Source organism: Vidua macroura, chromosome 6 (assembly GCF_024509145.1).
Source record: "Vidua macroura isolate BioBank_ID:100142 chromosome 6, ASM2450914v1, whole genome shotgun sequence".
NCBI classification, from domain to species: domain Eukaryota; kingdom Metazoa; phylum Chordata; class Aves; order Passeriformes; family Viduidae; genus Vidua; species Vidua macroura.
This window is the reverse complement of record NC_071576.1, coordinates 53,756,523-53,780,593: the sequence shown is the minus strand read 5'-3', so window position 1 is coordinate 53,780,593 and position 24,071 is coordinate 53,756,523. Positions and strand designations below refer to the sequence as shown.

Sequence of the window (24,071 nt, the reverse complement as noted above, 5' to 3'; positions counted from 1 at the left end):
TATTTTTTACAGCTGAGTGCTTGTTTCCATTTCTGGGACATAATTCAACATGGGACTAATGAATTATGTAAAATCAGTCTGCTAGTGTATTCTGGAGAGTGAGACAGAGTGGCTGATGGCAGGTGCACTCGTTCGTTATACTTGAGATACTTTGGATGGAGAGTGGCTGCACATCCCTGTTTTGTTTTGCTTTCCAGATCTCAGACAGACAATGAAGGGAATGTAACAGCTGAGGCCAGCACAGGAGGGGTCAGCATGGATTCTGCTCTTTATGTCAAAACTGCCCAGCCTGCCCTCGAGGACCTCTCAGGTAAGTCTTGCAGCATGACCCATTACTGGCTATAGTCTGGTTAAATAAGAATGGGCTAGAGCAAGTTGATTTTATTCCTACTGCTTTCATTCTTAATAATTGTATTTCTTTCAGCTCTTCAGCAATGAACCAGGTGTCAAAAATTTTAACTCTAGATGCTTAAGTTCAGCACAAGTGTGCTTCCCAAATTTCTTGAAATCACCAGGAATTCTGCCTGCTTAATGAGATATGCAGCATCTTTTAGGACTAAACTACTATAAGGATCCTAAGCATTCTCAAGCATTTCATATGCATTGTTTCATTTTAAAAACTTCATTTTGGAGCTTACAGAACAGACTGTGCTAATTTCCTTGATGTTTTGGTTTGGAGGAATATTAATATCACTCACATGAATCTAATCAATTTGAGAAACAGCCTTTGCAGCAGTAGAGCACCAAAATCCAACTACACTCTATTGTGTCCAGCATACAGAAGCTGAAACTGGTTGTGGCTAGAATATGAGTAGTCTAAATTAGAAAGTACCGGGTATATTTTTCTAGAATTCCTGCTACTGTAAGAAGTATATGCTAGTTAGAAAAAAAAAAATCAAGCTTACCAATATAATAAAACCATATTCTGTTAGAAAATACTAGATTCTACTAATGTGATCTAAAATGTGGTTTTAAAGTCACAATCTGATCTCCTCCTGTCCCCATTTCAGCAATATTTATGACTTTGCTTACTATATGCTATTGCAGGATATCTCATCTATAGAACCTCTCAGGTTTTTTCCATCTGGTTAGTCTTGGCGTCCCCCAGTTTAATGTGGGGTTTGAAACCATATGCCCTCCTTGGAAAAGTGATGTGGCTAAAAGTTTCACAATGAGAAATTGTGATGCTGCATTTAATGCTGCATTGCATATTCTATCAATGCTGCCCGTGTGCTGAAAGCAAAGGTGAGAGGCAGAGTCACTGGTGAGGAAAGGGGCTGCAGGAATGCCTAAGTGAACATATCTGTGTGTAGAATTTATACATAGGTGGATTAAGTACTTAAAAGGCAGATAAAAGGCACAAGGGATAAAATCCTTGAGAACATTTTTGCATTCATATTTAAATATGAGAGTTGCAAGTAAAAAACACAATGTCCAGCTGCTTAAACTTTTTCAGCATTACCTCTTAACCATCATATTGGCTGGGCTGGATGTATTTCAGCCTGCAAACTGAGAAGAACTTCTAGATCACAAAAGGTCTTCAGTCTTTAATGACAGATGTTATGTAAGTACAAACTATTACTCAACTAGAATATGTAAGTTTTGGAATCCAGAGGCGGAAGACAGCTGACAAACTCAAACAAGGGAGATGCAAACACCAGCTGTGCACAACCAGACCAGACAGCAGCATCCATGGAGGGGCCTTGGGGGAAACAGAGCAAACTAAACAAAACAGTCCCTCAGCCCAAATGAATTAGAAGAAATAAGGCACAGATATCTTCTCTCCCTGGATAGCAGCTATTGATGCTGTTAATTTAAAAGCATATATAAAACAAAAGAGAGCATAGGTAGGGAAAAATGGAAGCAGAATTGTTGAGTAGGCAGCAGAATGCTGCCTACTCAGGAGGAGCTAAGTGATTTCAGAATTAAGCTCTAGGAGCCAACTATCCAATATCTCTCTTCAAAGTATACTTTTGATTTAAGCAGTGGAATGTCATTTAAGTGAAAATTTGGTATCAGTTTAGGCATAAGAGTGATCTCAGTAGAAATTGCTTTAGTTTGTCTCCTGTGTGTTTTCCTAAGAAGTTACCTACCATTTGCTTTCACATCTATGAGAGAAATGATCTGTAAAAGAGCACTGTGACCTTTGTTAAGCTAAAGGCCTATAAATATTTTATGTTTTTTACTACAAAAATTTGTTGATCCATGAGTATAGAAAATGTTTTCTGTCCCAGAGACCCATTGGCTAAAGTAAACAGTCTTGTTAGGTGGATGTTTTCAGTCCAGCCAGACCATAATTGTTTGACCCTCTGGCTTAAGTGAATTGTAACTCAGGGAGATCATTTCCCAGAGACTAGAGACTGATTAAAAAATGCTCACATGGGGACTAAGCACTTTGGTCACTAGTTTGTAGCACTGCTGCTTTGTAGGCAACAGTGTGTGAGTGGGTTTTTCTATGCCACCAACCTGGCATCTTTTAGAAACATGAAATTTAAAGCATAGAATGTACAAAGTCCCAATTACAGTTTTTTTTATCTGGTTCTTCACACCTCTGATGTGTGTCATATATAGATATCCATCTAAACTAGCAATTGTGTGGGTGTCCAGCATCCTGGAAGCTCAAAAATGCATCAATTGTACAGAGAAGGCTGATACAAAATGTGAAGTTTTACATTTACTGTAGTATTTTCTTTAGTCATGATTTGTAAACCCTTTAGAATGAAATAATTTCCTTCTGTGCCCAACAGAAGCTTTTTGACAGTTTTTTGGAGGTCTACTGTTTCAGCTTTCAGCTTACAAAGAATAGGCCGGCACTACTAGAAATTCACTTCTCTTTAGCCTCTTAGAGGATTTAACTCTATAAAGATCAGCTGAGGTAGCAACCAAAGCATTTCTGAACTGACAGCTGAGAGCACATAAATAAATTATACTGAAGCACTAATTAAATTATTAATTTGATAAAATTAAATTATGCTGAAACAGTAGGAAGACTTTATTTTTTGTGTACATAAACTCTACTTTTAAGGAGCAGGACATGAATGTGTTTTAGAACAAAGTGTTTAAAGAACAGGATTTCTAATTGCCATGAAAACTAAGTAATCCACCAACTTTGTGTCATGTAGCACATTTTAGGAACAGTAACTGTGTTACATTGACAAGCAAAACCTTTTGTTATTTTACCTGAAACATCACTCAGCATGGAGCAGCCACCCAGTCAGCACAGTTTAGTTTATGGAAGGATATTACTGTAGGACAAAGAAGATCTAGTGAAAACACAGCATTGGAGAAATTGCCTGTGTCAGGTTAATGTTAATTGTGCCAATATATGAGATGGAAAGGGTGGTATTGATGGAGTGTATATTCTAATGAGGTTGAAAGTTAACCAGAATTTAAACTGGGTCAGCAACATCTCAAAGGCAGCCCGGGCAATGAGGGTAACCCTGCAGAGCTCATTTCAGTGAGGATGTGATGACAGCAGGTGCCTGCCAAGGGGAATGAAATCTCAATCCTAACCAGCTTAGAAAGTCAGAAAAAAGTGCATTTGAGTCAGGCATAGGCAGCAGCTCAGTTCTGTGCTGTTCCTTGCCTGGTCCTTACTCATGGCTTCCTTTCCCTGCAGGAGAGGATCCGGAGACGCGGCGGCTGCGAACTGTGAAGAACATCGCTGACCTTCGGCAGAACCTGGAGGAAACCATGTCCAGTTTGCGGGGAACCCAGGTCACCCACAGGTAAAGGCACCTCTGGGTTCCCAACAAAATGGAAACCACTCTTTACAACTTCCTGAAGGGTGGTTGTAGTCAGATGGGGGTTGGTCTCTTTCACCAGGCAGCAACTGACAGAACCAGAGGACACAGTCTCAAGCTGTGTCAAGGGAAATATAGGTTGGATATTAGGAAAAAGTTTTTTACAGAAGGGGTGATAAAGTTCTGGAATGTCCTGCCTGGGGAGGTGGTGGAGTCACCATCCCTGGGTGTGTTTGAAAAGAGACTGGATACGGCACTTGGTGCCATGGTTTAGTTGGGGTGTTGGGGCATGGGTTGGACTCGATGATCTTGAAGGTCTCTTCCAACCTAGTCATTCTGTGAATTCTGCTCCTACTTTACATTTCTTACACCTGGCTGGGATGTATCCTTAGAAAAAATGATTAACATTGACAGTGGAAGATACTGATCTTGTAATTTTTGTCTTTAATGCACAGAATTTGAATAATGTTTGCTGGTTATTGAGATGTATGAAGAAGAATTGATGGGATGGGGTGTGTATTGACTCAAAGGTCAAGAAAAATCACTTCTTGTTAAATATGTGAGGTGATGTTTGAAAATAAGTTACAGTTTAAAATGTTTCATCTTACTGTTGAGTAACTTCAGTGCATTACACCTCTCTCCCCCTATGTGTAATATTTTGTTTAAATAAGAGGTGAACTGTGCTTGACCCACATTATCAAGTGCATAACTTAAATTCCTGACCAAACTTTGGACAAACAAGTTCTTCTAGTATTGTTAGTCATCCCCTGAATATAACTGCTTTTTCTTTGTAAAGCAGCATTTGGAAATCTTCAGCAATATTTAAAATATACTGTAAATAAAGAAAGATTGCTATTACATTTAAACATTATGTGAATTAGATCTTTGCAGTGTTGAACAGGAAGTTTTGGAGAATAAGCTGTTTGGCCCCTAATGAAGTTGGAGTCCTACCTAATGCTTGGTGCCTTATGTACCCCAGCCCTACATAAGTTTATTGGGGGCACGCTTTGTGTTTTGGCTTTGTATCTAAAACTGAAGCAGAGCTTGCAAAGATAAACTCCCAAAGCTGTTTTTCTTTGCAATTTTCAATTAATGTGACAGCTCTTCATGGTTTAATTACTATAACCAGAGAATACAGAGGTTTTTCCTTATATGTTACATTGGAAATGGTACAATGCTGTTTATTTTTACTAATATCCACAATAAATAAAAAAGGTGGCACTTAGTTGAGCAGGAAAGGAAACGAGGAACTCATGTGGGTAAGAGAAGTTGTAGCTATGGATTAGCCTCAAATAAATTCACTACAATTCAGCTATGAGTATTTAGGGTGTAGTCTTGCAATCTGTACACATCACCTGAAAACTCAGAGTGTAGTCCCAGTTTTAGGATTTAATATATAAATATTACCAATATTTTTTAAAATATACATAACTCATGAATATATGAGTCATTTATTGTTTTTTCTGGTTTGGGTTTGAACATCTTCAAAGCAGTTCATAGTTCATTATTGATTGGTTAGTATACAAAATATATTCTGAAGAAAAAAAAAAATGGCCTTTCTTCTTACTTTTTTCACTTACTCCTCTTCATGGTAGAGAATAGCTTTCATTTGGTGCTGGACACATCTCCAGAATTAAAATTATCATGAATGCAGACAATAAAAGGAAATATATCAGAAAAATAGAACTTCAGCAGGTTTTCCTTTAGACATCTTATTATCCCCACTCCCTTGTCTAGACTGGCAAAACCATAGTGTAAAGGAGCTATGTGTGCTTGAAGATGGGAAAGTTACACTTTGATACCATGGATAATCCATTAAAAAGTCCTGCTTAAGTCTCTCACATGTATGTAGAGCACCTGGTGGCCTGGGTGCAAGAGTCTCTTTACAATCATGGGGGAAGGACCTGAAAAGTGAAAAGAAAGGATCTCCCCGAGTGCTACAGAAGTCAATTGTTAGTGCTGTTACATACAGTCAGTAACTTGGTCAGCGTTCACGGCCTTGGAAGCACCCGAAATCTCACACAGTGTTCCATGTAAGAGCCACATTTGATCCGGTGTGTCTGATGCCTTGGGGTGGCCACCTGGAACAAAGCTAGACAAGATTAAGGGAATAAAGTGGGTATTTATTAAAGGCCTTCAAACAGGCACCCCTTGGGCAGTCAGAAGCCTTCCAGAGGCTACACCCAAGATGGATGATGGCCATGAGTTTTTCAGACAGTTATAAGTTTGGTCCATTTACATATTGGCAGTTAATTCTCCAATTACAGCTTCAGGTAATGAAGTCATATAGGCCCAGTTTGCTCCCGCTCAATTCACTTTTGTTCATACTTTTCGGGGCCTGAGGCAGTGAGGTGTCTTTGAATTTCAGGCCTAGAGAGATTGTTTTGTCTGACCAAAATGTGAAGACAGTCAACTAACACTCCATATGGAGTTTAGGGTTATACACTAAAGCAGTACATGGTTTGAAACACATAAAAGCTAAAACCCTAAGTGATTTTATCCACATCTCTCCCTTCAAGCACATTGGAGACCACGTTTGACACAAACGTCACCACTGAGATCAGCGGCCGCAGCATCCTCAGCCTGACAGGGCGGCCAACGCCGCTGTCCTGGCGGCTGGGCCAGTCCAGCCCGCGGCTGCAGGCCGGCGACGCGCCATCCACAGGCAACGGCTACCCGCCGCGGGGCAACGCCAGCCGCTTCGTCAGCGCCGAGCCGGGCGCCGCGCGCTACCTGTACTCGGCGCCGCTGCGGCGGCAGCTGGCCACGCGCGGCAGCGGCATCTGCCACGTGGACATCGCTGACAAGGCTGGCGACGACATCGACCTCGAAGGCATCGCCATGGATGCCACTGGCTACATGAGCGACGGTGATGTGCTGGGCAAGAACATCAGGGCTGATGACATTACCAGTGGGTGAGTTAACATCTTGCTTCATGTGACTCTTCCATTACATTTATAGCCCTGTGTTTCTGTGATTATTTTGAGAAGTAAAAGTCAACACCAAAGATATTCTACTCATTTCAATAGGCCTTTGGAGGGACAGCTCGTTGTTACAGAGGGATTTAAACAAAATTCAAATTTTTAAGTGCACGTTAAGAAAGTATCCCTAGACGTGAAGATATTCTGGCATGTGATTAAACGTTTTCCAGGGCTGACTGACAGTGGTTGCAACATTCATTCGTGCCCACGAGATGGAGGGAGTGAGGCACGTTTTGTACTTAGCTGAACTCTTTTGCTGCCTCAACTTTGACGGGCTAGTTTGCTGGAAGGAAATGAGTTTGTATCTCCGTTAGGTAAAATAGTAGTACGTGCTTGAAAAACGTTTAAAGAACAAGTCAATGTGCAGAAATATGAACTGATAGACAATTATTAAAAAGGTTTTACATCAGCATTTTATCTCTGCCTTGAGTGGAAAAAGCATTTGTTCTTTGCTCCAAAATCAGTTTGCAATTTGTCTACTTTCAGTTCTTACTATAAAAGTAATTTTTTCTTAGCTCGAGTACATTAGCATTGGATTGATGTTAAAAATTATCTTTCAGATTTAAGTAGTTTGGTGTTTTGTTTGTTTTTTTTTGTTTGGTTTGGTGGGTATTTTTGCTTGTTTGTTTTTTTGTTTCTGTGGGTTTGTTTTTTTGTTTGTTTGTTGGTTTGGTTTGGATTTTTTTTTGTGGCAGTCCCGTCTGACCATCTTGCATCATTTGCTTTTTTGTAATTTTTTTTTATTAGTGACATTTCTAGTGGTGTTGGCTTTTTTGAAAGACATAATGTGTCTTACTGTAATCCAGCTGCTGCTTTGTCATTAACTTAACCAGTTCAGTTACACCATCTGGAAGCAGTCATTAATTCTGTCCATTATGAATATTTGGGTATTTTCACACTTTTTGAGAAGTCAGACACCTTCTTTATATGCTGCATTAGGGAAACATATAGTAAAGTAGCTGATGCAAAAATCAGTATGAAATTCTGTTTCAGATAAAACACCAGTAGCTGTTGCTGCATTAATAATGCATCAAATCACTAAAGCACCTTGTGTTTTCCTCATATAAATCAACTTACACCTGGGTTTTGTAATGTTTATTCTAGGAACAGTTACTGCTTTTCCTCTGGACTATGAATTTTATTTAAATTTGTGGTTGTAGTTTTGGTCTGGAAGTGAGGAAAGTAAATTCTAAGTAGCACCATGGTTTCTGTAAAATACCTTGAGTGGCAGTTGAGAATTACCCCTGGCAGAACTGTGTCAGCTCAGCCTTCTGCTGCTCAGAGAGGAGCCCCAGTCTTTGCAGACCTTTACTTAGTGTATAAAATTCAGATTCCAGGTTGAGGAAAAGGAAAGAATAGAAAAGCTGACAAATTTATGAATGATTTAGCCAGAGAAATCTGTATCTTTGCTTATCTCTGTGTATCATTTCCTTTTCTGTGTCTGGTCATCCTGCAGGGTAAAAATTGGGAGTCTCCATAGTCTGAAAGTACAAGAGTGGTGTTTAGATTCTGGGTAAGAAAATGGTTTTGCCAGTTGGTACCTCTGTCACCAAAGCAGTGAGTTATACACTCAGAATTATTAACATAGCAGAAGAGTCATATACTGCACCCTACCTCACTTCTGGCCCTGAGTGCTTGGACGTCTTTAACTGAGTATCTGACTCTTTTTTTTCCCCACTAGTTTTTAAAGGAGTGTGATTCTTTTCACTTTTTACTCATGTAGTAGCCACATACTGAAAAATGAAATCTCAATTTAAGGTTCTTAGGACAAGAAGTGTGTACAAGTAACTTTTTCTTTTCCACATCTTTTGCCTTCAGCTACAGAAGTCTGTTTTGCTAAATAGTGTGAGTTGATTTGTCAATTCTTATAGCACTGTTGGAGTAATTGACTAATTTCCAAGGACAGAATTGGTATTGTAGGTAAATCCACTGTTGGAAAGATGCAGCTTCATTTCCAGCTGGTGGACAGGGTTTGGAGGTGGGCAGTTTGGGGTTCCTCTACTTGCTGCACTCATGGGCATTTGGAGGGAGCGTTGCTACAAGGAGCCCCACAAGCCTGGGGTTGCAGTCTATGGAGGGTAATCATGTGACTGGATTCCTTGAGAAGGGAATATTGCAGTATTGAATTGCAATAACAGCATTCCAATATTAATGGAAAAGGATAAAAATATAAGGTTGTTACCTTTGGTGACCCCTAATGACACTGGGTTGCCATCTCCAGTGTGAACAGATGTTTGGTAGCCTTTTCTATAAGTTATGTTCCCCAATGTATGTTTAATTGGAATAGTAAGAAGAAATAGGATGGCATTCTCTTTTTGTGGGAGAGGAATAATAAACTGCTTAGAAATCAGAGAGGTTGCTTGTAAAGAAAGCATCTGTGTGACTTGCTGCAGAACAAATCACCAAGATCAATGGTAGGGCAAACAGGCTCAACATTTCCAGAAGCTGAGCTACACTCTGTGCAGAGCAGCACAAGAGGGTATTTAGAGCATGAATAGCTCTTTATTAGCTGGTATGTGTTTCACTTTGTCATTTTTCAGAATTGCTACAATCCCGGAGTCTGAAAACCTTGGATCTGTGTTTTCATTGGCAAACTGATAGGGAAGGAAGCCAAAATATTTGTTACAGCCAAAATAAATCCAATAGCCAAGAAAAACTAGTTTAGCCCTGTGATCCTGGTGCTTTCTCTGAAATGTACTGGGTCATGGGAAGTTTCGTTTGGCCTCCCTTAATGAGTCTGCTCAAGCAGAGCTCTGGCAGACACCAGGATTGCTTTCTTAGGGTTAAGAAAGAGAATCTTTGCCAAAGGGACAGAGAACAGCTCTTAAACTAAGCAAGTTTCCAGGGGGTGGATCAAAGGTAAGAAGTTGCCTTTTTGCAGGGTCTAAAACATAACCCAGTGATGAAGCAACAGGAGCAGGATTTGTGTAAGCTGGGGAGAGAGCCCCCAACTCACTCCTTTTGGTGGCTGGCTGAGCTGGACGCTCAGAGCCTCATTGGAAGGTGGCACCTCAGAGCCCAGAATTGCCTCCCCTCTCTACCCCAAAGATTGTCCCAGGTGGGGATGTTCATTCTCAAGGATTTTTTGCATTTATTCAGAAGGTTTTTGTCCTCTTCAGTCTCCCTCTGGCTACTAACATACATATTCCTGCCTTTTTTTTTTGTCTCCTTAGCCCCAGTTTTCTCTAATGAGATGTTGAGTTAATTTCCTTTATATCTCTTATTGTAGCAACAGGGCTGTTGGTCCAAAAAAAAAAAAAATCCTTTTATAATTCTTTTCATTTGATTAATCCTCTGTCCCTGTTTTCGTTACCTTAAGTGTGCAGCTTTCTATGCAGAATTAACAGCATGGATATACTGATTAGTGCTGGTCGCAAGTTTTCTCAGGAAATGGCTTTGGGTCTGCAAACACACCTTTGTCAAAACAATTTTTTGCAGAAGCATTGCTGTTCCAGCTGTGTTCTAACAGTGGTTGGGGCATTGTGCTAAAATTCTCTTTGCAGTCACCTCCTGTGGGTGCAGTGGTTATTGTTGGGGGGATACATTTTACTATTTTATTAATCTTCCCATATTTGATGGTTTGGTGGTGATATATTCCCATTCCACATCTCTGTTTCCACAACCTCTTAATGTGTTTGCATGCACAATCCTCATAGGGTTATGATTGCTTCTTGTTTATTCAAACCTTTATGCTCCCTGGGGATTGTTTTACAAGCACTGGAAGCAGTTGAATTTGGAACATGCATGAAGGATGCTAAAAAGGAAGAACAGGCCACTTTTGGATGGGGACTCAGACTTTGCCCCTGCTTCTGCTTAGATCTCAAACTCACCCAGAAGCACTGTGCCCTTCATGGACCACAACCATCTTTGAAATAGAGTTCTGAAGTAGGCTTACATTTAGGAGTTACATCTGTTGGGAGGCAAAAAAGAGCTGAAATTGAGGACTGATTTCACTGAGTGTTGAAGTGTTAAGTGTAGTTGGTATTTGTAGGATTCTTGCAGGTGTTCCTTGGTTTTGTTGTATTTAAAAGTCAGACAGTGACACATTTTCTTTAGATGTCAGGGTCACAGGAGGTATAACAGATCTCCTGTAGGGCTGAGGTTTCACAGGAGGAGGACGCTGCAGTTTGCTGCTAATGAGAATTTGTTGTTGGTAACAGTGAGAGAAACCCTTTCCTTCTAAGCTGTCTGCAGCAGGAGTGGTTCCTGCTCCAGGTAACTTGTGGCTAGCTGGAAATCAGGGGTGCCTGATCTAATCTTGGGCTGAGTGAGAATTTGGGTAACCTGTGCATTGGTTCAATGTTCTAGGCTTTTCTGATCTATTTCTTTCCATAGTTATTACCACTGTATTTTTTCTGTACACTTTGGGTTACAGTGTATTAGTGATTTACTGGATGCTGCTCTTTAAATGATATGGTTTTAGTGATAAGCTTTCATCTAAATGCAGTGGATGGGTGAAACTGCATTCCTTTTATGGCTCTAGCACTTCAACATGACTAAGACTCATTAGGAGGTTTATTTTATTTTTCTTCTGTGTTTGAGCAGTGTTTATTTGAACTGCCTTTCATCTTGCTAGGGCTATTTCTACATCGTGACTATTTCTACATCATGATCTTTTCAACATTGCAGAATAGTATCTATATATGGTATATGGATAATTAGCACCCATAATGAAGGGGTCGGGCAAGCAAACTCACAAGTTTGACTTTCATGAAAAGGAATAAGGAAACATTAACTTCTGACTTTATAGCAAACAAGGTTGCAACTGAGTTTGGATTAAAAGTCAGAGATGACTTGGTGCTGTAAAAATGAAAAGAAAAAATTATGGCAGATGTTCAAATAAAGATAGTATTCTTATTCCAAGAACTGTACTTGCAGTTCTTTGCAGGAGACGTGAGTATGATGTTGCACAAGCATATTCAATATTATGAATTTTGTATATTGTTTTAAGTATTCTTAAATATTGCACCCACTTTAGGAGTAGTTCTTGTGTCAGCTTCATCAATAAGACAGTGTTTATAATTTATCTCAAGTGATATTTCAGATCATACGCTCTCATAGAACCTTTCTTGCAGTGTGATTCAGCATAGGAAGACAACGTAGGCCTATGAGTTATAACCTTATACATCAGCTTTTTTTTCATTACTATGGTAAGATACCCATGTTAGGTCATGTGTAGTGTTAATCAATAAAATGAATGCAATAGTTGTAGTGTTTTGTATTTTTGCTTGCTTCTACACACCAACCTCCTGTTAGCAATTACCAAAATACCATTTAATAGCAGTTATCCCATTTTGGGCTTTTTTCTGTAAGAAACACCTCAGCAGTGTTTGAACTGCTGCATCAGTACCAACAGATTGTTGTAATTTGAGTGAAGGGACAGCTTTTAAGGGACAAAATAGGGTCCCAGTCTGGGGCTAGCCAGTAGAGGGGGATGCAGTCATTCACACTGTGTTCATGTGGATCATCTGCAGGGAAAGAGTGGGCAGGAGGGAATAATTCAAAGTCACTGGTGGAGTTACTCTTGCTCTGCTGTGACGCTGCTGAGAGCCTCTGGAGAAGCTGCACCCCCTCCTTAATCCTCTTTAGTCACAGGTCATTCCTCTCCTGAACAGAATTGAAGAGGGTGGTGAAAAATGGATCACTTATTCTATAGCTTAGTTCTATGATTTTCATTGAAATGGACTCTGAGAAAGAATTTAGGCATTGAAATCAAAATTGGCACGTGCAAAGCCCCGTTGAACAGCTGCCTGATTCTGGTGGGCCTTCAGCTGCTAGCAGCCTGGTGGTGGTGGTGCTTGGTGGGTGTGAGTTTCCACCTGTGTTTCCTGGGGATCCAGAGTGGCATTTGCACACGTGAAAGGATTGACCTCTTGAGTGCTTTCCAGTCTGACTCCAGCCCAGTCTGTCTGGGCTGACTAGATTTTAAAAGGAGTTTTAAAAGCTATGGTGGAGCATGCCTCCTTCTTGAGGTGAAGGTGAATTTGTGGTGAAGGTGCCCTTGGCTGACAGATGGAGTGAGCATTGGAAAGAGGATCATGCACTGGAGACTCTCCTCTGGAACAGGAATGGCTGCAGCCATATGAGAGACACTTCCTTTCAGTCTAATATTGTTTTAAGTATTGACAGCTTCTTTTTGGCTATGTGTATCTAAGACTGCTCATTCCACAGGAAACTGGTTTCTTCAAAAGCTCTGTCAAAAGCTGTTGTTCTGGATGTGGGGATGGATGTGGAGGAGCAGCAACCACCCAACTCCCTTACAGGCTGCACTGTCCTTCAAATTCCTTGCCTGCAGACTGCTTGAAGATAAGAAGACATAGGAAAAAAATTAGCCTTGGACAGTGGTGCCCAAAAATCGTTATTTGATGGCTGCTGAAGGACTTATGTGCCAGGCAGCTTTAATACATCTCCAGACAGAAGAGTATTAATTTCACAGAAGCCACTTATTTCTGCAGATTTCTCTTTCTTTTTAATCATGGAAAGAGGTCTGAGCATTAAGTAGTTAATGAGATCAACTTGTTTCACTTCTAGATTGAATAAGCAGCACCATTCATGCTATTAGTGATTTACACGTGAGAGATTTCTCTAAATAAACTATGAAACTAATATATACTTACTAAGTTTTGCATATTCTCCTTTTTCCTGTCTTACCTGTTGGTAGAATAGGTATCTCCTCCTTTCCAGCAATGATTAGGATTTTTGAGTCCGCAAGTAATTTGTTCAGGTCTTACTCCATGTTTGGGTTAAGCATCTGCAAAACAATTCATAGTTCATTCATTCGTTTGTTAATTATAAATAGTTACTGATTATGGGTAAAATTGATAAATTATAAGCTACCTTAAATATAAATTCAATTTTATTAATTGAGCAATAGGTTTGCCTTCTTGTGACTCTGAACTGTAATATTTGGTCTAATATTAGGGATTTAGGCATTGTATTGGAGCACCTACCTGCAACCTCAGGACCTAATCCTGTTCTTGAATGTTCTTGTTGAAATTCACAGGGATCAATAATGGATTTTAAATTGTAGACAGTGTCTGTGTCCAACCCTTTGGCTAGAGAGATCAAGTACTTACCAAATACTGATTCAAGTCAGGCAAGAATAGTGATTGGAAAGACTTTGGGGGATATAAACATGGGAAAAGCCCATATGGTCTAATGCCAGTGTTATGATGAAAAATGCAGATCAAATTGATACTAAACTGAGAAATTTGCAGTTGTCATCATCCAGCTGTTAGGGTAGCATTTCTTTTTAAGTCAGATTTAGGACATATTCGTAGCTGCAATAACAGGATGGTTTTGATCCCATTCAGCATATTTCAGAAACAGCACTGGGGAATTCTCTGCTGTGGGTTTTCAGCACTGGCAAAGTCAGAGCTGTTCTTTGATACTCAAATCTCGTTAAGCCTCTTGATCTCATTTAACTGACTTTAATGATGAGACAGATGAAGCCTAGTGAAAATGGAGATTTAAAGGAAAGCATTAAGGTTAACAGTGTTTCTGCTACATCAATAAGAGAACATTTCCTTATGTCAAAGCTGATGTTGATATGTGAAATAATTCCCTCAAGCTTTTTGTTTCTTCAAGTTTAAAGCTTTTGGGTTGCTGGGCAAGTCCTCTGCCCAGGAGACACCTGGGGAGCTTTTTCCACACCAGCCTGTAATCCAAAGCACCAAGAGGAAGGCAGGAGCACCTGAGCTGCCAGAGTCAGGTCTCATTTGAGGCACGTTGCTGTTCTGCTTGTGGGATTGGGATTATGGAACTACAGGATCCAGAGCAGGTCAGGGTAGGCTTGCCTGGTCTGCTGTGTGTTGCTGATTTACCTGCTGCTCCTTCTCTTCCTCATCTTTAAATAAAGAATGCCTTTCCCTTGACTATCTATTTTCAAACTTGGAACATTCATATTCATGCATTAAGGAGTGAAATGAATATATATGAAGTGGTAGAGCTGTCAGACCATAAAAAGTAAGTGTACTGTTGGCTGGCTGCATCTGTCAGTTAGTAGGGAGTGCAGACAGGAGTCAAGTGATTCAGACCACTGGATTTTGCTGATCCTTGGCATGACCCATTCCTGTTTCCTCCATGTGCCTTTCAGGAAAGGGGAATAAATCACTTCAGCATCAGAAATACCCTAAAAATATTACACTTGGAGGAGCTTGTTACAGCACTCAAAATTTGAGAGGCACTTAAAGGGTGTATTTGGCTAAAGAAAAGAGAAGCTTAAAGGTCCAGGTTGTCCAAAGCAAATTACTTTATGCCTGTAATGCAGGGCAGAGAGCCACTTTCTAATACGAAAAAAGTGTCATCTAGAAAGTGGGCTAGAAGTCCTAATTGTATGTTAGAAATGCATAATACTGCTCTTGTTTAACCTCAATCTTTTCATATTGACAGAAATTTGGTTGGGGTTTTTTTTTCCTTGCTGATGAAGAGCAAAGCTATAGTGATGAGTATTTGTACATTAATTCCTGGAAAGATCAGAAACTCCTTTTAACCAACCTCATCACTGCTTCACTGTCCATTTATTAAATATTATTATATTGAGCTTCATTAAAGGCAGTCATTCCTCTCTGGCTGTTGGTACCAGTCATAAAGCATCTGTGAGATTAATTTTTTTGTACAATTTACCTATCTCTATAAAAGTCAGAGTCTGGATACTATGCTTTTCCCTAGATAATATATTTAAACTTTTTCTTATTTTGGGGCAGGTAAAAGAATACTTCTAAGTCCTGTTTTTCAATGAGTATGCTTGCAGAATTCTTAGCAGTCATGAAGCTAGCAAGGCTTTAGTGTAAATTTTGTAATGATTTTTAATATGAAAAGTCAGATAAATCACACTTAGGCCTAGTACAGTTGTTTGGACTGCAATGTGTCATTGTAGAGGAGAGGCCAATATTCTTGGGTTCCACATTGTGTGGATGTGATAGGACAATAAATTCCAATAACTCTGAGTACTGTTATGGTTATATACAGGATAATATTTCCTTGGTCTTGTTTCCCCCTGAGTAAAACACTGGAAGATTTTCTTTAGGAAAATGTGCCTTCATTATATTCTCCTTTCCCATAAAGCAAAAATCTGCAGCAATAATGTATTCATAGGGGCAAGATAGTGTCTTAAAGCCAAGACAGTTGAAGTTTGAAGGGGTGGAGAGAAAGGAAATTAAAGCAATGGCTGGAAGTTTGTGGCACCAGTAGCTTTGAATCTCCTCTGTACTAACCAATGGATAATTACGAGGGTTTTTTCATTTATTTTAAAGTGTATTTATTTTAAGTGTGTTCTTCTCCACAGGCTTTAGAGGCTAGAGCCTTTCCTTCTTCCTTCACCTTGCTGTTGCATGCAGGACTCCAGGCATCATTGGTTTTGGCATCTTTTCCAAATTAAACATTCCTGGATATAGGATATTATGTGAAATAAAAATAAGATATAAAGCTTTCAAACTGTGATTACACAAGCCTGCAAGCCTGTTTCAAAATTCAGAATTCTATCCTGTGTTGTTCTGGCATGTAAGAAACTTGTCTTGTTGGTATGGGGGTAAAAGTCATTGTTTATGGCTGTGTTTTTTTACATGGACTTGTTTAGAAAAGTGTAATGATCTAGTTGTCAGAGGTGCTAAAGCCATTCATCTTCCATTGGTTCATGTGAGATTTATCAGTGCTTGAAACCAGTTTTCAATTTGAGCTACTGCAATGTTATTCTAATCTTATAGCTCACTGGGCTTCTGTGTAGAAGATGAAATATGCTGGTGAAAAGGCATTGATTTCAGCATGGCTAACTCTTAAGAGTACTACATTTATTTCCACGTATTCTGAGTGATAGGTATGAAAAACAATTTATTTCAGCTGTAACAGATCTTTTTTATCAAAGGACCAATATGCCAGGAATCTGACAGCAAAGCCAGAAGCTGCGTTTTCCAGCACACGTGCAAAGAGTATTCATACAGAAACTTGTTTCATGTGCAGACAAGTAGCTACAGTAAACCAATTGGTGCACGTACATTAGATGCTTTTGCAAAAAATACTCTTTGCATGTTTGTATAACACTATGGTCTGAAGCTCCATTTTTCTCTTCTTCCCCTTTATTTTAGTAGCTTAAGAAAAAACCATATTCTTCCACTATAAAATATTTATAAACTGTCAAACACAAGTTAGAATGCCAAACCTAAGGCAAATTCTACCTGCTACAGTGCAACTGCTCCTCGTGCTTTTTACAGTCTTTGTTTATGAGTTGAGAGAATCCCCACAGATTTGCTGAATGGGGAATACTCTTGTGTCTGACTTGATGGACTTGGCAACCTCTTTGTTAGACTCTACAGAGACTCCTGGGTTGCTGCTGGCATGGCTCTGTACCAATTTATACACTGAACTGCAGTGCTAATCAGTAGATTGGGCAAGGCTTCCCAACTGCTCACCATCCCATTTTTATACATGTAGGAATCAAATTTGGGTTGGATAAAGCACGTGTGCACAGTGAGATCTTGCCAGCAGGGACACTGCTGCCTGCAGCTTGGAGCATTGGAGCATCTCTTCTTTGCTGCTGTGGGTGAGGGTTGTCTCACTATCAGGGAGAAAGCTGTGTGCTTTCTTAAGCCAGAGGAAGGTGTCCTGAGTATGTGGATATTATTCTGTGGTCTGCTGTCGATTTGCTAAGAGTGGCTAAGGAATTGAGGAGATACAGCGCTGTCAGCTCCTGTCTCTGTGGGGTATGTTGCTTATCCAGCAGTGCGCTGGAAACGGCAACCGTAGTGCCGGGGTTGTTGGAGCTATTTCAGTCTCAGGTGTGTGAAAATCTTCACAGTGTGTTCACTCAGCTGTCAGTGCTGCTCACGTACACCTACATGAGCTGATGAACTGATGGTAGTAACACAGGGCTCTCTCCGTGCCATTGTCCGGCATCTCTGTTCAATTTAACATTAATTTTTCATTTATCTGAACCAGAAGGTAAGAAATGTGCTATCTTAGCAATTTCTGAAGTGTCATATGTACACCTGGCACTTATTAATGCCTAAGAATAGTAATAGTAAATAGTAATTTTTAAATGCAGGTGTCTCTAGGTCACAGTTGTAGCCAGAGTAGAATGCAGGAACCAAAAGAAGGCTGCAAAAAACTTTTCATCCATGATGACTTCTGTAAGTTGTGGAATACTTTAGGTATACTGTTCATTGACAAAATCTAGGGATTAAGTCAATGTGATTTTTGCACTTTACTTGTAAAAGTTTTGAAATTTTGATCGTGCTTTAGCCCATGCAGAAAAATTCAGGGTGGTACAAACCATGTATATTTTGGGCAAGAAGGGATCATTAATGACAGCACTCACAAATATTAAATTACTTCCATATAGGTATCCTTAATGAAAATTAGGTTTTCTTTAAGCATCCTTTATCACATTTATGTTGAAATTCGAGTCTTGGTGATGAGAGAACGTGCAAGGTGTAATGGAGAATACAGTGGAGGATACCGCCAATGTAATCAAGAATGACGTTTTGCTTGCTTCTAATTTCATGTAACATCCTTAACTTAAAAATGGGGAAACCGCAACATAGGTGCTCCTGCGATATGTGAATTTTTTACTGCAATACTGAACACGGCGTTCTGTTGTCAGGTACCTGACGGACGGCGGGCTGGGGCTGTACACGCGGCGGCTGAACCGGCTGCCCGAAGGCATGGCCACGGTGCGGGAGACGCTGCAGCGCAGCACGGCCCTGAGGCTTGGTGACGCAGACAGGTAGGGGGCTGAACACCCTTGGCCATCCAGGCACTCAACGCCTGGATGTGAATTACTCAGGAGTCTTGGAAAAGATGGAAGTTTGACAAGAAATTTTCACGTATATGTATGCTTGGCAGAAAGCTCTCTGAATGTAGAACCTGAGAGCAGAATAGAGATGGAAGCAAGTTTTGATATAGAAGAACAATAGATGTCTAAATTGACAGTTGCTGAGCCAGTCATTACTGGACAGCTAAGAAAGCAAAGGTTAGGTCGATGTGGAAGGAGGTTTTATGACTAGAGCAAAGGATGTGTTGACCACAAACAAAAAAGATGTTTTTATCAAGCAGAAATAGGTCTTAGGAAAAGCAGAAAGATACCTTAGGCAAACAGACAAGCCAATATGGCAAGTAGAAAAAAGGTCTAAGAATTTTCCACTGCAAGAAAACTGAAAAACAACTTTAAGCTTAAACTCTAACATACTAACTCATGTGATTGGATAGTATTGACCATAATATGGTAATGATAGTGGTTATGATGGGCTATAGGTAATAGTAAAGGTGTTTTATATGATGCTGATTGGTTGTTATGTATTAAGATGCTCAGCAAAGAAAAAGATATAATGCATTGTAACCAGAACTAAAGGGTCTTCAGGTTTGCCTATAGCTGGAGCTGACAGCTGTGGGCATGGCTCTGTCATACACAACCCTGGACTGCTGTATACAATAAGCAGCATTTTGAAGAGCCGCCTGGAGTCTCACATCTCTTGTCTCAGGCTCTTACACTGGAGTATTTTAGGTTTTGTGTTCATGGAGGTGTTGGGAGAAATGCTGGTTTTGTGTCTCCTGAGTGCTTTGCTGGGATCTTCACCACGTTTCTGTGGATGGGAGGCAGCACAAGAAAGTGTTGAACTCCTATTTTAGTAGTGTTTGAAAGAGAAAGGACCAAGTTCTCTCCTCATGTCCATTGATTCTCCTCCAATTCCAGTGATTCAATATGAACAGTCAAGGCCAAATGTCAAGAATTAGAGGACTGGAAATCCATAATTTATGGGAGTGCAGTCACAAAAGAGCCCATTGAAATATTCTGTTAATGTTGATATAAATGGGTTAAATACTGTTGCTTTTAATGAGGTCAGCACATGACTGCTTCTTTCCCTTCCAAAGCCTGATCAGTGTTACTGATGATGCAGTAAGTGAGCCATATCCTTTTTCTTCCATGAGGGGCCTCTTAAGTATAAAAAAATTATTTTAAGGTGCACATTCAGACCAGTTCAATCTTTGAATTAAAGGTTTTTTCTCTTTTTGCTATCTAGAAGTCATTCCCAGGACATGACTGAGCTTGATATTACTGATACTTTATTCATTGTGACACATATATGACTAAGGAAACACAAGTGATGGAAAATCTAGGCTTGTTTTCTAAGCAATCTAAATCTGCCAGGATTTAGAACTAAATCTGCTCTGGTGTCCTTGTGATATTAGCAAAGGGCAGGATGTCAAATGTAAACAAAAGAACTAAAACCTCTCAGAGAATCCCGGCTCAGTTTGAATTACAGGTCAACATATGCTTGCCAGTTGTAAAATATGCCTAGATTTTTCCAGGAGCTCATATCTCTTTCAGAAATTTGTAGCTTGAAACCCAACCAGCACTCACTGCTGGTCCTATGGGTGAGGGTGTTGCCATCTTGTGATGCAGCTGGAGACGAATCAAGTGTCATCCGCTTCTGCAGTGGCTTTTGAACCAGTATTGCCACAGTAGCAAAAGCATCTGTTTAAAATTCAGCATTTGTCTAAGATAAAGTATATTGTTGTTTAAGTAACAGCTTTTCTGGAGAGCCAGTCATAAATTCCTGTCATTGGTTCCTTCCCCCATCCAATATTTTATGTGCTTGCAATGCTTCCTTTTTGCTGAACTCCTTTCCTGAAGATGCCACACATCAGACTCCAATTAGGAACATTTGACAAGAGGGATTATTTGTGTGTTTAAATGCATTACACTTACACCTAGAATGGGGCTGTGACCTACTGAAATGCAATCCCTAGGTTGCCATTTGTTTCAGCTCAAAAATCATCCTTTCAGTTCACTTGGAGGGGGACAGACTTTATACACAGTAAAGACTCTGCATAGCAGAAGAATTACCCTTGGTCCGAGAGCTGGTGATACTATGATGTGTTGCTTTGATTTAGTCTTTTCTATTTAGAATATAATACCTTATACAGGAGATGAGGGGTTTCTGACAGTAGGGCAATTATTTAAAAATAGCTCCTCTTTGCTTGCTGGGTGCAATCTAAACAAAACATTAATCTTAGTTCAAGGTATTTTCTGGGGTGAAAATGGGCATAAGGAAAAAGAGTTGAATAAAACTGCAGTATCTAATTGATTTCTTCATTCTGTGAGGCAGTGAGCAGGGGTGCTGAGTTGCTTTATTGGTACATGCAGAAAACATATTAAGATTTTATTTAACTTGTTCAAAGCAGATGTTCATTGAATGCATGGGAGAACAAGTGTGAAAGACTGAACCTGTGAGCATGAGGTTAATCATTAAAAAGTTATCAGAGGAACTTTTGCAATATGCTAGCTACTTTAGTTCCTTATGCTATTAGTTGTAGAAGTTTAGTTGTGAGACTTTTACTCATTGGCTCTGGTAAGGTAAAGCACAGACCTTACATTTACACTTTCCCCTGCAGCAGGGAAATCCAAACAAGGGCATTTAATTTAATGCTTGATTGCAATGTTAATGGAATCATTGCCCAACACAGCTGAGCTTTCTTTTTGACTTGAAGAAATTTCAGTTTCTGAAATTTCTGAAACTGAAATTTCAGTTTCCCTAGAACAAAGGCATTTTAAATAAAAAAAAAGCATTTAAATACGTTTTAATTTAGTTTGTGATTGCTTTTTTAATTTAGTTTTGGATTCTTTTTTTTCAAGGTTGGAAATAAATATCCTATTGTTTTGTCCATTCTGTATACATGGACATGGTGTGTGCCATCTGGTTATTTAAGTTGATTTCACATTGTCAGACACGGCTACTCCATCTGAGAGTAAATCTGGCCCTTGCCTTCATATATATAACTTGAATTTGTAATATGTGTAGGTAAATTAGATCTGAATTAATCTTTCTGTAGTTGCTTACCTGTGTAAGCTATTATTTAGAGGAGGTAATTCAGACCTGATTTATCACAAACTTGTGGCTGGGACAGGAGACTCTGAATGTGAGCTTGTCAAGTGTAACTTTAATGCTATTAGGGAAGTGTGGCCTATATGACCTTTTAAAAATCATCAGTAATGAAGTGCTTAAAAACCTACTGCTGAGCATGATTAACTTTGACTGTTTCCCTTTTACATTTCTATTTGAGGTTGCATGATTTACCTGGCTTTGCATAAAGGCATAGAAAGGTCTTCCCACTCCTGATTGTAATGACTTGTTGAAGAGTGGATTGTGTTGTCTTGGTGCTTCCAGCAGCTACAGTGTTGGTGGACCGTAGGTAAAACAGTAAAAACAGTGCTGAACTTGCTCTTCAAGAGTGTGTCTGTATCCTGATCACATCTGATGACTGCAGCTTGGTTAAAAACAAGTCCACATTCAGATTAACTCTTAGGCAGATTTGTGACTGAAGCTGCTTCCTGGCAGTCAGCATTTTAGAAGTATTTCCTGCTTTTGGAAAGATCTTTGAATAATCCTAGGGGAGACTGTGGACCCTGGACAGGAGATGGACAGGAAAGAAGAATTTGAAGTGAAGCAGAAATGGAACAGAAAGCCAGAGGACATTCCATGCAGGGCACACATATTTTGCTATTAATAAGAATGTCATTACGTGCAGTACGAATGGTACAAATGATGGCTTTCAAAAATAGCTGAAGAGTAGTATTTTGCTGCTATTTTGCATTTTATAAAAACCAATTAAAGTTATTTACATGTCTCAGCTCAGGTAGTAAACAGTATTTCACATTTGTGGAGTAAACCCCTTTGTCTGCAGTATATTTAAATTCACTAACTGCAATTTAATTTCTTGAATCCTGCTACAGTGATGAGATTACTAAAAGATGGGCTAGTTCTTGGTGGTGGAGGGAGATTGTTGCCTTCATAACCAAGGGGATTTGGATCACAGTTCAGAAGGGCTGAAAAGCAAGCTGAAGCAAGTCATCAAGCTGGGGGAAATACTGGCCTGTTTTGAAAAGTGGGGAGAGAAGATATTACAGCTTTTTTTTTTTTTTTTTTTTTTTTTTTTTTTTGGTCATGTGCTGATTTATTGTAGACAATGGGAAATAATATAAGGAAAAGAAAAAGGAAATTTTTGTTAAGATATTCTTTATGTAGTTTTATGGTAGGATAAGACAGCTCAAAGTCCTGACTGTGATCTCAGGATCTCAGTTTTTCTTCTTAATTGAGACAGTGAAGCTGAAGTGAAATGAAGGTGTAGCAGAACTACTCCATCACTCCCCATCCCATCATTGCTGGAGTTCTACTGCTCTAGCAGTGGTAGCACAATACATAAGAAAAGGGGCAAACCAGAGAAAACGGTTCTGGAATACATATCTATAGACACATAGACTGGATAGTCTTCATCTTAAATTGTTAGTTATATCTTAAGCTTCAGATGGACCCAATTGCTATAATAATATGTAGAAATAGATATTCCTGCCTTGTAATGGCAGTGGAATTCCCCTCATCTCCTTCCCCTGCAGCATCTCCCTGCCCTGCAGTGCTCTCCCAGGAGTGTTGACCTGTTTGTGGAGTTTCCCTGTAAAGGAATTGCAGGGAGAGGAGATTCCTCTGGTGTTCTGTGTGAATGAGTTTGCAGAGGGAGGATGTCCCTTCTATCAGGAGAAGGAGTAACTACATCCATTGAAGTCATCTACAGAGCTCAGGAGGTCTCAGCTGAGGAAGTTGCTGCCACACTATTTCCATTCTGCCTGGAAGATTACATGCCATCAGTTCACAGCTCCTTCACTTCCAGAACATCCTAGCAGTTGCACTTGCATTAAGTTGCTACAATTAAGGTAACTTAAAAGCTCCACTATTCCCATTTCTTTTCCTTACTGTGGAAGAGTGAAACACTCCTCTATAAGGATCCTAAAAAAACTTGGGGAGTTTAAGTTACTTTTAGAAAATTATGCTTATTTAATAAGCATAAATAAGCATAATTTTCTAAAAATAACTTAAACTCTCCAAGTATTTTTAGGATAATATAGATAAAAAGTGGTTTTGAGTGTTCATTGCTTGCTGTGTCTCTGCTGTAAGTCACTGCAGTTTGTGTATATATGCCCATCTAGAGTTGCTTAACAGCAAAGTCACAGGATTGATTCATGCCTAGCAGATCATCTGCCCTGTTTGACCATCTGTTTAGATTTTATCACTAAATTAGAAAAAAATGCTATTGCTTCTAAATATGCAAATTGTACCTTGGTACCTGTAGATATCTATCTCTCTGTCTTCGAAAGATCCCACATTTATCTTTAAAACTGACTCTCAGAAGCAGGGGAAATTCACATTGCAAAGATTCTTTGAAGTTTATGGCCCTGGGATCTGCTGATTAGAATCGCAATACCTTATACTTTTATTTTCCAAGGAATCTTTTCACAAGCTGCAATCCAAAGTGGTTTTAGATTTCATAAAGTAATTGCAAAGCTAAGCAACAAATAGTA

General features: G+C 39.6%; 1 protein-coding gene across 4 annotated transcripts in view; it reads left to right on the top strand.

The window, feature by feature from the left end:
• The window catches only part of NAV2 (neuron navigator 2), a 374,080-nt gene that overhangs the window by 273,424 nt on the left and 76,585 nt on the right, over nucleotides 1-24,071 (top strand). For all 4 annotated transcript variants that reach the window (XM_053980574.1, XM_053980572.1, XM_053980573.1 and 1 more), the window contains 4 exons: nucleotides 198-310; nucleotides 3,620-3,728; nucleotides 6,263-6,658; nucleotides 18,321-18,443. In XM_053980574.1, coding sequence (XP_053836549.1) covers nucleotides 198-310; nucleotides 3,620-3,728; nucleotides 6,263-6,658; nucleotides 18,321-18,443 — 741 coding nt within the window. The remainder of the gene's footprint in view (nucleotides 1-197; nucleotides 311-3,619; nucleotides 3,729-6,262; nucleotides 6,659-18,320; nucleotides 18,444-24,071) is intronic.